The sequence below is a fragment of the Ictalurus punctatus genome, chromosome 20, assembly GCF_001660625.3.
Source record: "Ictalurus punctatus breed USDA103 chromosome 20, Coco_2.0, whole genome shotgun sequence".
NCBI lineage: Eukaryota > Metazoa > Chordata > Actinopteri > Siluriformes > Ictaluridae > Ictalurus > Ictalurus punctatus.
In genome coordinates, this window is record NC_030435.2 from 617,929 (window position 1) to 632,726 (window position 14,798).

General features: G+C 37.5%; 1 protein-coding gene across 2 annotated transcripts in view; it reads right to left on the reverse strand.

The window, feature by feature from the left end:
* Window positions 1-874: 874 nt before the first annotated feature.
* Window positions 875-14,798, reverse strand: part of pi15b (peptidase inhibitor 15b) — a 14,918-nt gene continuing 994 nt past the window's right edge. The window contains exons 1-6 of one of the 2 annotated variants that reach the window (XM_017495084.3): window positions 5,963-6,065; window positions 5,534-5,808; window positions 3,982-4,100; window positions 3,753-3,885; window positions 2,855-2,970; window positions 875-2,362 (exon numbers count right to left, since the gene is read on the reverse strand). In XM_017495084.3, the coding sequence (XP_017350573.1) occupies window positions 2,227-2,362; window positions 2,855-2,970; window positions 3,753-3,885; window positions 3,982-4,100; window positions 5,534-5,791 (762 nt within the window). In that variant the 5' untranslated portion in view covers window positions 5,792-5,808; window positions 5,963-6,065 and the 3' untranslated portion in view covers window positions 875-2,226. Of the gene's footprint in view, window positions 2,363-2,854; window positions 2,971-3,752; window positions 3,886-3,981; window positions 4,101-5,533; window positions 5,809-5,962; window positions 6,066-14,798 lie in introns of those variants that run through there. The other variant, XM_047162601.2, reaches the window with a different exon arrangement.

Sequence of the window (14,798 nt, forward strand, 5' to 3'; positions counted from 1 at the left end):
ACACAACACAAATAAAGCTGCGGGCTTTAAAATAACTACAGACACACAAAAAAGGTTATAATGCACCACACACACACACACACACACACACACACACACACACACACACACACGTGAATCCAGTTACAATAGACCTGAACAATAATGTTAAAGCAGGGATGCATTTGTAGTGCCTTGCTGATCTAGGTTAACACTGATTTAATTATATTTATGTACTTATATATGTATTATGTATAATGTGTCTTGTTAATTAGAAGGTAGAGTACGATTTCATGGAACAATCTCAGCCATAATTCAGCAAAGAACAACAATCACAGGTGAAAAATACCTTTTAAAAAGGAGAGAGTCAAAAGGGAGGCGAAAGAGTTGAGTCGTCTTGGTGAGCTGAGCCAAATGATCTGACTCGCTCGAAAAACTTTCCCATAATGCCAGAATTCCCACCACTACCCAGAATTCATTGTGTTCTGATGTAATTTCCGTTATAAAACATGGCGAGGAGAAACACATGGCTTCGGTCTTTCCAGGTTCCTCAGTTCGTTCGTAAATTATATTTATATATACATATATATATATTCTGTGAAAGCTGAACCAATAGAGTTAATAGAGCTTTTGTTATTCGAAAGGGAAGGGGGGGTAATTGTTTAATTTCCGATCACCTCAGAACCCATGCCAACGCTGCAGGTTTGTTAAAGTTAGAGAAATAAAAGTAAAGGCCAAAACAAACCCATGGCTGATTTGGTGTTTCTCATTTTCTCGGGGTCTGATTCGAACCGTGTGCAGATGTGCAGCAGCTTTATTCACCCAATTTATCTTCATCAACATGTCGGAGAAGTTTAAGACCTCCAGCACAAACACTGTCATGTTTACTCTCTACTCAAACACAGCACCTCTTTATTGAGTACAATATCCAAATCATACATGGACAAAAGAATACAATCAATCCAAAAATATTTACATCTTCAGTGCAGTCCAGCCGAGTGATGAGTCTATTGAGCACAAACACACATGAAGTGTGTTGTGAATGAACAGAACACATTTAAAGCAGTGCACCTCCTGTCCAGATGATGGCGCTGTACCTCAGTGATTAAAAAAAAAAAAAAAAAAAAAAAAAACCTGCAGGAAGAGGCTGTTTGAGAAGAGTGCGAAGCTGCCAGACTGCTTTTATTCAAATTTAAAAACATGTTGGTTTGTCCACATTGGCAGTGATTTGGCTTTATTCTGGGTCTGACGCCTCCTCCGAGATACAGAGCAGGAAGAGCAAAAAAGTCGACAAGGGCGCTACACAATAGTGATAATAAATAACAGAAAGAAAAATCCCCAAAGTCGCTACTTTGAAAAATAACAGAAGGTTTGTTTGTTTGTGTGTGTGTGTGTGTGTGTGTGTGTGTGTGTGTGTGTGTGTGTGTGTGGACCAGGTGTTTAACCCGGTTGAACAATGAAGCACCATTTCTCAGGAAGAGTAATAAAAATATAGCAGCTTTTTCTGGACTTAAACATGACAAGTGGTGCTTTTTTATTTTATTAATGTCAGAATAAAGAGATGCTGATGAGGGAACGACTGTTTATAGCTGCTATAACGTAAGTGAAAACAGGAGCTAACTTGTTTTGTGGACGTTCTAAAACATTAAAGGTATATATAAACAGAAAAAAAGTACGCCGTCACTCATTAATAGCTAAAAAAACTGTAATGGTTGACTAATTGCTGTAGTGTAAGAAGAATAAAACACCAGGGGACGTGCTGTTATAGGAAAATAATCAGTAATCTTCGGGGTGGTGACAGTAACTTCGCCTCAGCACATCTCCCCGTCACGTAGTATTTCAGTGTAACACACACACAGTGTTTATAGCACATGCTTACAACAACCACAACCACTGCATGTTGTAGCTACACACAGACTGAGATTATAACATGGCAGATCGTGGCTCATGACATCTGAATATGCAAATTCAGAAATCAGGTCTAAGTATATATATCTATAACAGACGGAATAATTTATAGATATGTCAAGCCTTGACCACACAGGACTACACACTTGCACTATCAAGAGCATCAATATGATGATCTGTAGTAATAAAAAAGTCCTATTTTAACATCAGCACCATTTCTGGAATTGTACGTGTGATTCATATAAACTCTCCTGCTGCTGTACAAAACTTACCGTATATATTTATCAAAAGACACCGATAGTACACGCGTGTATGTTTGCTCTGCTACTGTATGGCAGCTCACTTAAACCAGTACATGAAGTTGGAGTTAACTGACGGGAAGCACATGTTGTTCCTACACGATCCTCCGTAGCTCGGGGGACAGGCTGAACACGGCACGCCCACTTTATAGGGCGCTTCACCTATCCAGTTCCCCCTGCAATAAAGAACATGATCAACTAAAATGAGATGTACAAAATAATCATCTGGATAAGGTTCTTTCTCCACGCAAAGCTCGGTGTCACTCACACCAGCATCAGAAGAAGATTCATGTAGAGGGCGTGGTTTAAAGTCTGAAGGCGGAGCTTTAATAAAGACTCCTTCTGCTATTTTATGTGCAAAATGGCGTAACAAAATGGACAAATGATGTATTTTGAGGTGAGTGATGATGATGATGATGATAAACGGCTGGCTATATGCTAATTTACCTGTCTCCACTGACTTACTACATTTGGGCTGAATTTGTAAGTTTTTTTAAAATACATTTTTTATTTATATACCGTCTGTTTTATAACTCTTCATTATCTAGTCAATTATATCATAATAAGGTCAAATATCTTTGTTCTCCTGAGTCTGATGTAGGAATTGGTTAGCAATGGAGACACCAGATGGCGTTATTGGGTGAGTTTTTAAACCAGACAGCACTCACTTTGGGGAATAATCACAGACCAGGTAGGTTGCTTGTCTCCACACGGATCCCCACACCACCATGTTGTGACACACCTGAACTGCACAGCCCACTCGGTTTGTTGTCCCCCAAACCATCTGTGTAAAACACGGAGAGATTCTCAAAAAATAAACCTGGTGCAGGTCTACAGTCAGGTTTAACAAGCATCTGAGTTAAAGACGGGGTTATTAATATAGAAGTAAGATAGTAAAATAGTGCAGGTGTGTAAGTAAGATCATACAGTATGCGAGCATGCTATGTATAATCGTATTGAATAAGCTGGTATGCAAGTACAGTGCATCCGGAAAGTACTGACAGCGCTTCACTTTTCTGAGATGTGAATACTGAGAATACTTATTTACACGTGCTTTTTTTGTTTTTTATTTTTAATAAATTTGAAGAGATTTCAAACAAACTTCTTTCACATTGTCATTATTGTTTGTAGAATTTTGAGGAAAATAATGAATTTAATCCATTTTTGAATAAGGCTGTAACATCACAAAATGTGGAGACAGTGAAGCTCTGTGAATACTTTCCGGATGCACTGTATGCTAGTTTGTAAGTATGGCAGTATGCTCGTGACCTAGCATGCTAGGTTGCTATTATTACGCTATGCTAGTATCCAAGTATGCAAGCATAATGTTATTAAAGTATGCTAGTTTGTAAGTATGACACTATGTGAGTATGCTAGTATGTGACAGCTCTGATTGTGTTATTATGCAGGTATGTAAATTGGTATATTTGTACGCTTTTATGTTGCAGGAATGATAGCACTACTATTTTCAGACCTTTGCTAACACTTCCTGTTCATTTGATCTATTCACAAACCACAGCTTTCTAATGTACACACACTTACCTGTGTGTAATTTGTTCCACTCACCTGTGTGTAATGTGTGCACATGGGGCCAAAACAGCGCATGGGGCACGTGGGGTTGCAGTCATACGGGTACGGGAACATGTAATCCTTCACCTCATCGTACCAGGGCTTCACCAGCTGCAGTATTGACCGGTAACTAACAAAATATCATAATATTAATATTGTTAATAATATTTTCCCTTTTTTCTTGAGATGACCTGGAGCAGAAGCACTTAACATTGCTGAGACTCACTTGCCCGAGCGGACTGAGAGATTTTGGCCGAGGTATCGAAGCAGATATGGAGGTCCGTGATCCCAGATACAGGTGGCAGCCCAGGACTCTGCTGAACGTGCCAGAGACTCATCCCACACCTGACCACACACACACACACACACACACACACACACACACAACACACTCCTGATCATAAGAGGTTTATCTCACAGAGAACTTTACAGAGCACAGAATATACTAGAAAAGTATCAAATAACATTAATCTGAGTTGGAAAGCAAATCTGTTGATCTAATCCAGAACTCAGGCACATATTTTCTGCCATGTCCATTCACAAATGCTATTTCTATTAAAAGGAGCTGATATCTAATTGAATTTCATTCAGTTATAATTGAATCATAATTTAAATTCATTCCAGATTTAGAAGCGTCGTTTAAAACGATGTTTGGCCTTTTAAGGACATGTTTACTACAGTCTAACTTTAAACAAAAAAAATCACTGCAGTGCTTAATATTACCCACTAGGGGGAGATCAGCCAACAAAATGGCGCCCAGCCAGACCTACATCAGTTATAGTACCGCACACTTATCCGAATAAAGTGCGACTCATAATCATTTTTAAGTCTCAAATTTGTGAGCATCTTTATTTATTGTTTAAAACAGTTATCTTTTCAGTAAGATAATTTTCTGTATGACTGATATTCAATAACGTATTATTCATCTCTGTCATGTCATGTGAATAGGAAAACCAACAGTCTGCATTATCCAATCATATCCGTACTTTGAATTTCGCGCAATAAATTATCCAATCATATCTGTATTCAGCGTTCATGCCCCAGCAACCGTTACCATGGCGACCACAGGCGGCGATTGAGGCGAGCAAATTACAAAATGAGATCAAATATAAACTGAATAATAATTAAACTGTATAATATTTAATCTATACACCAGCTTTTCTCATTAAATAGCCTACATTCTTATAGTTACTAAAATAAGTGTTGGTTTTATAATAATTTATATAAAGTCATTCAACAGCCCAGTAGGGGGAGAGCCAACAAACATGGAGTCCAGTACAGCAATGCTGTAGCTTATCATATTCACTGTCCACTTGTGCACACTAATAGTTTCTAAAATTCCAAAACTTGTGAGAATTTTCAGACTTCTTTAAATAAAACAGTTTGTTTTTTAAAATCGGACTCATAATTATGCAGTCATAATAAATAAATAAATAAATAAATAAATAAATAAATACAACAGCGATGCGTTATCCAATCATGTCCGTAATTTGGATTTCGCGCCATAAATGAACCAATCATATCTGTATTCAGATCTCACGCCACAGCAAGTGTTACCATGGCGACCAAAGGCAGCCGATTTAGGCTAGCAGTTTACAAAAAACTTTAGAATTACTAATAAACATAATTCAAGGAATTTTATAATAAAGTTGTTGTTTTTTTTTTGAGCGGGGGGGGGGGGGGGGGTCCTGATAAATCTGATAACAAAGACAAAATTTATATTCCTATGTATCTATATCAATTATTCTTATTGAGAAACTTTTTTTTCTCTCACTCACCATGTGCTCCATGTTAGCTGCTGGAGGAAACACTCGAGCTCGCACCTGATTGTGATAATCAACGATGGCCAACATATCACTCTGAGAAATATATCGCTTCCTCCTCGATTTAATCGCTGACTCCGATATCTGATCCTCCACGTTGTCTGTAACGGTCATGTTCACACCTGTCGATAAACCGGTGGCGTTGTTCACCGTCCGCGCGCTCACGTGGCTGGCGATCCATAAGAGAATCAGGTCGATGAGAAAGTTCCTCATGTTCTCCGGTTAATCTCCTGAAATGACACCAACATTAGACATGAGGAATCTGCACACTGGGGCTTAAATAAATGTCATGTTGGAGCTGAGAAGCCAAACAGTGAATGCAGTGCATTAAAAGGTAGTGAATCATAACTGCAAAGCTGGAGCAACGTTAAACAGTGCTCTTACCCTTTAAATAGCTTAAAACCCTGCGAGCAGCTCTAACTGATGACTCTGTCTGCTTTCTCTTGCACTTTTCCCACTGCAAAAACACCTCCCACTGCTCTTTCAGCCCATTCCTGTTTATATAGTCCAGAAGCTGGCTGTAGGTGCACTCAGTCCCTCCCTATTACCTGCATCGAGTGCACTTGAACCAACCATCCCTATTTAGGGACCATCAGCTACAGTAGCTCTCCAAAACAGCATAGTTTAGTAAAAATTTTGCAACAAATAAACAACGTCATGCTACCACATTATGTCCAGTCTTGCCAACTTTTAAAAAGTGGCTAATGCATGCTCAAAAAGTTACCAGATGATTGACAGATATCGACTAATTTGCATATTCATTTAGTCATTATGATCATTTGCATATCAAAACATGTTACATGATGATGAAGAATGATGATTTCCATAAGAAATAGAATACAATAACAATACAGAAGGAAGTTTTATCAGAATAGAAAATAATAGCTTATAATGTACGTTTAATAGAAATAAGTATGTAGTCATGGCATCACAAACAATTGTAAACAAACTGTAAAGCGTTTTACCCTGATAAATATGAATAAAACACAGGATGTGCTTTTACAGGAAAGTTTCCTATAACAGCACATGTCATGTCCTGGAGTGTTTTATTCCTCCTATACCACAGCAATTTGTCAGCAAGGACAGATTTTAATTTATTTATTAAAGGATAACACGTCATATTTTATATCCAGAAATGAGAGAAAAAATGCAGCTTGTCATGTTACTGAGAAACCACAAAGTGTAAACGTCTCTATCCTGGAGACTTCCGCCATGAAAGAAAATTAGCTTTACTTCTGACTGTTACAAAACTCTGACACTGGAGACTCCTTCCATAAATGTGACATAGACATCTCCTTACTGAAAACTTCACCATATCAACAGTCTCGATGTCAGGTCTCTGTAAACGAGCTGTTACTATAGAAACGATGACGATGACAACGAGCGCGTTAATATAAACCCGCACTACTGTCAGAGCTGCTGTTATAGAGACCTAATCAACGCCTTCTGAACCAATCACAATCCAGAATTCAGCAGAGATGTTACTCTGAGAGTAACTGTTGCTATTTCAGATTTTGTTAGGCAGCTTTTTTTTTTTAAATAAATGGATTATAACACAGGACACTACTCAATCGCATAATTCCAGCTAGTCGGTGTAAGAAGGGAAGATGGTGGGTGAAACTGAATGTATTTAAGATGCATACTTCATGCATAAAATCATACACCATTATATAAATATTATCAAAAGGGTCCTGTTCCTCTCAGTTTTCAGGGTGGTTTTTCAGGACCCACTCGTTATCCTGGTGCACTTGTTCTGTGTTTTGGATCTAAAGTGCTTTTCTTGTGGTGCAGAAGTGGAGCACTAAAGTGTTTGTGTTGGCAGGTGAAGGCTGGCAGAGGCAGCGATGTGACGCAGGTCTGTATGACCCCACTGCACTCCATCCTCCACCGCACACTTCTCCCTTCTCTGCTTTTCTCCTGAACTTTGGACAACCCAGCTTTTTTTTATTATTATTAATCATACTGATACATGACTCTGAATCACAGGCGTAAACCTCACTGCTCAGGCCCTGGACCAGGTTTAATACAGAAATCACTTTACACTATAGACTACCTGGGGGTGTTAGCATATATTAGTACACTGTGATAAGTATGATAATGTACAATACTGCGTGATGGAGTGGTGTAATGAAGCGGAGTTAATGTTACCACCCTGATTTATTTTCCAATAACAGCACGTCCAGATTCCAGAATTCTGGATCGTGATTGGTCAGAAGGTGTTGATTAATTTTCTATAACAGCAGCTCGGACAGTAGCGCAGCTACAGATCACAGGTTGATTCATAATTAATGCGCTTGTTCTAATACATTATCGTTTCTATAGTAACAGCTCGCTCACAGGGACGGCGGTCACTACACACAAATGGATTAAAATGTGTTGCTAAAAATAACTGTCGACATGGTGATGTTTTCTGTAAGCTGAAATGTGTTTACTTAACATTTACGGAAGGAGTCTCCGGTGTCAGCGCTTTTTAACAGTTAGAAATAAAGCTTTTTGGTTTCTCGGGAACATGACAAGCTGCGATTTGTTTGCCGTATAAACTTCAGTAGAGAGCAAAAAGAGATGCTGGTGAGGGAACGACTGTTTATAGCTGCTATAACGTGAGTAAGAACAGGAACTAACTTGTCTTGTGGATGTTCTACAACATTAAATGTAACTATAAATGGATAAAAAAGTAAACCCCTTTTTTTGTGGGAAACGTGCTGTTATAGGAAAATAATCAACTTCAGGGTGGTATCAGTAACGCTGCTTCATCACAACACCAGATGCTAAGCACTAAAATCACTGTTAGCATGTTCTTAAATTCTAGAACTGATGCTAACATGGAGGAAAACATGGAAGATGTTAAATGCTAACTGGGAACAGCACTTGATATGTTATTAAACTTGGCCCGTAAGAACGTGCTTATTGTATACCACAAATATATCACTGTTAGCGGTGTTATCTGTTTGATCTGTTTGATGTTTGGTATGCCACTGGAAAATCACTGTTTCTGGAATATCCTGAAATAAATTATAATCTCAGGTCCCATATAATCTGAGTAATGTCCCACGAGGAACATCCACCATTACATTTCAGCTTCACGCAGGATTATGATACTGAACATTTGGTTCATTTTTAACAGAAATTTGTTTAATTGAATCACCACCAGGTTAGGATAGCGAGATAAAGATATTAATCAGCACAAAATATACTGAACACAGTCTTTTGATGAAACGTGCTTGTTGGATTGTGTTTGTGTTCAGATCGATCACTTCAATGCTCATTTATAAAGAGCGTGAGGAGGAATCTGCAACAAAACCTGTTGCTTTAAGAAATATTGTATAACAGCAATATAAATATTTCCACCAAAAAAAAACAAAAAAACCCCAGTAGTAGTGAACGTGGAATGAGCGGAAAAGTCTGAGTTTCATTTCTTGTTTCAGTGGATTTCAAATATAAACAGCACCCAAGCGAAGGACAAACCTTTAATCACGGCATCAGTTCACAGTGAGTCAGTGGCTTCTACTTATAGCTAATGTGTTTATATCCTCGAAAATTGAAAATAAACCCAGCACTCTTTTAATCCGTGAGTGTGGGGTTATTAAAAGAAGCTGTTGAGACTGTGCTTTTCAGTTGTAGGGCTACTCAGAGAGTTCATATTACACGCGGATTTATCTGATAATAAAGCTCTGCGTGGCACCTCGGAGGCCTCATCGCTGCTCCAAGTTTCTGGTGACATTCACTGTCATGCCAAAAAGCTATCACGGTCCATCTGCAGCAGAACAATAGCTTTTCATATCTCATCCATCGTTTCAATCTGGTATTTAACACACACACACACACACACACACACACACACACACACACACACACACACACACACACACACACACTCGCTCACTTCCCCTAGTGGTATCACAGCACAAGGGCTGAAGTGTATGAAAACATTCAACATCAGCAGTAAAAACAATGCATTTCAATGGACTTGAGCGTTTTGTTGCTAGCATGCTAATTGGCTTGCTTTCTGATTAGCTGCTAGCTCTAAAAAAATCTTTTAATGACAAGAAATGACAAAAAATGTCTGTGGGACACTTACGCCCATTATAAATAACAGGATATATAGTATAAATACCCATGAATATGCAAATTTGGAAATGTCCTCCTGCCATCCATAACAACATTATATAATTAAAGTTAGCAAACGTCTCAATCTGTTTGATTGTCTTGATTTACATTCTCATTTTCCTGCTGGATTATTGAAGAGCAGCCAAAAAAAAACCTGTCATCGTTACCATGACAACCACCATCTGCTCATCAGTAACGTTATCTACTTAGCCGTCAAGGTTAAACATGACGTTAGCAAACTGATACTAAATGCTAAAGCTATAAAGTATAAAGTAGCATGTGGTGAAACTGATGCTAGCGTGTGCCAAACATGTGTTTTATGATAAATATCAAAACTTTCAGTAATAATAACACCACAGTTCTTCTGTCTCAGTGGACGTTTCCTCGGGTTTTATTAAACATTCATTTTCCTTGGAGAGATTTTAAGCTCTGGTGTTTCGTTGTGTTTAGTGTCACCAAAAAAGTTATTTGTGTTTCACAAAAGTGGTGATATATTTATGGTAATAAAACATGAGTCAGACAGCTTGTTGAGCAGATGCTCACAGCAGGAACAGATGTTTGGCTCAATATACTGGCACATGTCAATACACACACACACACACACACACACACACACACACTTACTGACTTGTGTTGTTTAGCGAATGTGTGCTTCACTGAGAGTTCTCTCGTCTCGCCCTCGTCTACAGCCAACACAAACCCGCTCAATAAATCAGACGTGTTATTATAACGTCTTAAACGCAAACACCTTTACTGTTGTCATTAATGTGAGGCGGAGACGGATGCACGTGCAGAGATAACGCTTAATAAAGAACAACACAACACAGATCAGAATATATGAGGCGAGAGAGCATAATGTGATAAGAAGAGGAAAAAACAAAGCCCGACACCGAGTGCTGTACAAATCATGACTTAAATACACACAGGAGCTTGTTAGTCAGGTGTGGGTGGTGACCGTGAGGCAGGTGTGCAGAGGCTGCTGGGAATCGGAGTCCCGAATTCCTTCTGGAGATTCATAACAACTGTAAAGAGCCGTGTGGAAATTTCGAAACGTTCTGAAAATCTGATATTCTTGTGTTCTACGTTAGATTAAATCAAGTTAATAAAGACAACATCAGTGGTTATGTTGCACAACTTACCAGAAATCTGCATAGTCTGTATAATTGGTTAGCATGTGCTAAAATTCTGTGAAAAGCTATAGCTGTCATTAAATGCTAAAACCATTGTTAGCATGTGCGTAAACCAAGATCCAATATTAAAACCAGAACTAAAAAGTTAGAACATGTTAAAACTGACAAGAAGCCTGCATTTTGCTAAAAGTTAGGCTAAATGCTAAAAGTTAAACGTAATAGCATATAATTTGTTAAAACTACTGAGAACATTTAATGTTGGCGTATAAGTTTATCAGTGCTAAAACTGTTAAAATGTGTAATAGTTAGCATGAAATGATGCTAAATGCTAAAATGAGTGGAAACTGAGGTCAACTGATAAAATGAATATTATAATGTGCTGTAACTTAACGCATAAACGTCGCATACATAATAGCATAAAAATGATGCTAAAGGCTAAAAACAGTGTTAGCGTATGTTAAATCTGACGTGAAACTAGCATAAGCGAAAACACAGATTAAATATTAAAAGAGAATAGCATAAAAATTATTTTAAATGTGCTATTTCATTTTCATAGCAATCTAATTAACATTAGATGAATAGTGTACTAAACATTTAAATAGGAATTCTACTGTAATACTTATGAGGATTTATTATTATTTATTTCCATTTAAGGGTTTAAATATAAATGATTGTAGAGTTCAGCGCTCAGTTGCTCTGGCTTGAGTTTAGCACAATCCCGGGTTTCATTTTTCATCATCATCATGGCTGGCTTCAGCAGTGCAGTGTTTTCAGGATTTGGCGAGCAGAGTCGAGATTCAGGCCAAAGCTGATGAGAATTGTTGTTTCACATTTGGGCCTCGTCTCATTTCTCTTTTTGCACTACAGAGGCCAGGAGATGACTCATAAAGCCATGACGCTAATCACTGTAATCAAAACGGTTTGACAAATACAGTACAGAATTATTACATTATTCAGTGTAATTCTGACTAAAGGTTTGTGATTGTTTGCAAAACAGAGTAGTAAGTCATCTTTAAATAAACTCTGTTTTAACTCTGCAAGAGCTAAAGTTAACTCCTTAGGAATCAAGTTATTGGAAAATAATTAGAGAAAATTCATTAGTTTAAATAGACAGTGGGTGGAGCTTACTTTTTTGGCTAACACATTTGTCCCATAAGTGCTCAGAATCCGTAAAGTGCTCTTTGCTAGCTTGGCTGCAAACTAACTAAGCTCCAAAAGGTATATAAACCTTAAACTCTTTTGTTTGTTAGCATGTTATCTGGCTAGTCAGTGTTCTTCTTGCTAACTAGTTTGTTTTTTTTTATTAGCGGTGGTCTAGAAAGCTATACAGTATATATATATATATATAAACCTTAAACTCTTTGTTCATGAACATTAGCTTGTTAGCTACCTTTGTAGGTATCTAGCTGGCTAGTTATTGTCAGATATAAACTTTCTTGATATCTAGCATATTTGTTCATTTTTTATTAGTGGTGTTAAGCTAAAATCGCCTAGAAAGCTAGCTAGCACCTTAAGATATATAAACCATAAACTCTCCTAATTGCTAACATTTTAAATATCTAGATTGCCTGTAGTATGAATATTTCGTTAAACACATCTCAGACAGAGCTTTTAGAATTTCACACATGAGCGTGATGAAGCAGATTGTTGTGGTTTGACATGAGACGATGTGAATTGCTAAAAACTAATGATGAATGCTAAACGTGAAGTTCCAAATCCACGAGTAAAAACGATATTATCTGTTGTTAAAGCTGGTGTTAAATACTGAAAGTAATATACGGTGTTAAGAGTTGAAATCGAGAGCCTAAACTGATGTTAGTGTGTGCTAAAAACAGCACAGAACTGTTTCTATTAATACAGTGCGAGCAAAGGAGAAGCAGGAGAGATTAACTCTGAGTAAGTGTCATTGTCATGCTGTAATCGCTAAGCTAATCCTCAGGGATGATTTAATTCTTTTTAGTAGACAAAGTAAACATTATTTTAAATAACAGAGGAGATTAAGGAGATGTTTTCCCAGAAATAAGTGCTGAAGCTGAACAAAGAAAGTTTGAGTTCATCTACTGTAAGTTTATGAAAATGAGCTGATATCATCATCATCATCATCATCATCATCATCATCATCAAACTCTGGGATTTGTAGACTCTATCAACGTTGTCTATAAAAATTTTAAACTCAATTTAAGATTTACAACTAAAACTATGCTTTAAACTTAAATTGTAATGTTGCATACAGACTGCTCGTTTAGCAAAATATATACACAAATAAACAAATCACTAAACACGACAACAAAGAAAAAGTGACAAGGCAGGATTCAGAACTGTGAAAAAGTCAATATTTTATCTCTATCATATATAGAAAATAGTCTATATAATAAAGTATGTACAGTCAGCTCCAAATGTATTGGCACCCTTGGTAAAGATGGGTCATGTTTGTAGTTAATTAGCTTAATTAGCTTAATCTCACACTGAACCTATGAGAACTATATCCTTTAATTGAAGCAACTCTAGGAAACTATGATGCTCGATGAGATTGGAGAATACAGACTCCTTCTAGTAAAGTCTGTGTACTTGTCGGCCATTTTGGTGATTCTCCTGGGCAGTTATTCTCAGTTCTACAAGGCCAGGCTCATGTCTACTCGAATGTGTAGAGACGCATAAACCAGAAACAGAAATCACTGTTAAAATCTGATTTAAAATAATAATAAATAATGTGACCTTTTTCGAGTCTGAGTCTGATTGGCTTCCAGCTGTTTTTCCCCGCCATGTTCTGTGAACTGAATAATTTTCCAAGAAACACACGTGATAAATTTAATGAGTTTTTCTTTAAATTGAAGGAAAGTAAGGAACCGTATAATACAACTGTCCTCACGCTGATTGATGGAAGAGTCAGTCTTTAATAAGGGAAACACAAACGCTGTCCAAAAATATTCCTCCTAATTAGACAGCCTCCTACGTAGGGACTTGGGGGATAATTAATAAAAACAGCTGATTATTGGCACAAGTTCACACCCCGGGGAAAAAACATATCTTTTTGGAAACGTGTGTAATGCAAACTGCTCGTCACATTTAAAGGAAAAGTTTGTGTTTAATTCAATCAAATGTTGTTTTTAAAGTCATTTCTTGACAAAACTCCAGTACTGTTTAATATGTGTATATATATATTCTAAATCTCTGATGTCAGCAATATTCACAGCCATTAGTGGGAAAACCGTGTGATTAAAGGCTTGACTCATTTTTTGACGGATTTCCCCGGACCACCGTGAGACGTGACCTTGAGGCCGGCCAACTCGATGACATAAACTGCTATTTACACGTTTCAGCACCATTTTAGGGCAGTGCAGCTGCTGGCTTTGGCATTTATAACGCTAGAAATGAGATTCAGATTTGTGAACTGTGTTTTTACTCCAGTTAATGATCTCAGGTCAGATATTCTAGCAAACTGGGAAATCAGAAAACGTCAAAATATTTACTACAAAGTCTCTCCGAGGCATCGTAGCATTCCTAGCATCATGCCAACCGTTTAATTACCGATCGTAGTAACGATTCTCCATATAAGTCATTTTCAGAAATACTTTGAAGTAAAAGTGCAAGTACTCGACTAAATAAATCCTCTGGGGGAAAAGTTGTGGAACTGCTTTAAAATTCTTCCCTCGAGTTACAGTAGAAAAGTATAAACTTGACGAATGTACGTAAAGTAGAAGAAAGATTGACAAAAGAAAAAAAATGTCACTGATTTTAGTTATTGGTAGTAAATTAGTGCCTTTTTCACCAAGGAACGTAGAAAAACATTAGCTAAGGCTAACTAACAAAAGCGTGATGTTGTTAGTTAGCATGATAATCGCATGATAATAACTCTCATAACACAAACTGACTAAATGTCAATAGATAGCAGTCGCAATACAACTTGCCGTGATAAAGACAGCGCATGTAGATAGTAGATAGTTTACGGTGATTGGTGGGATGCATCAGTACTGATACTGGTA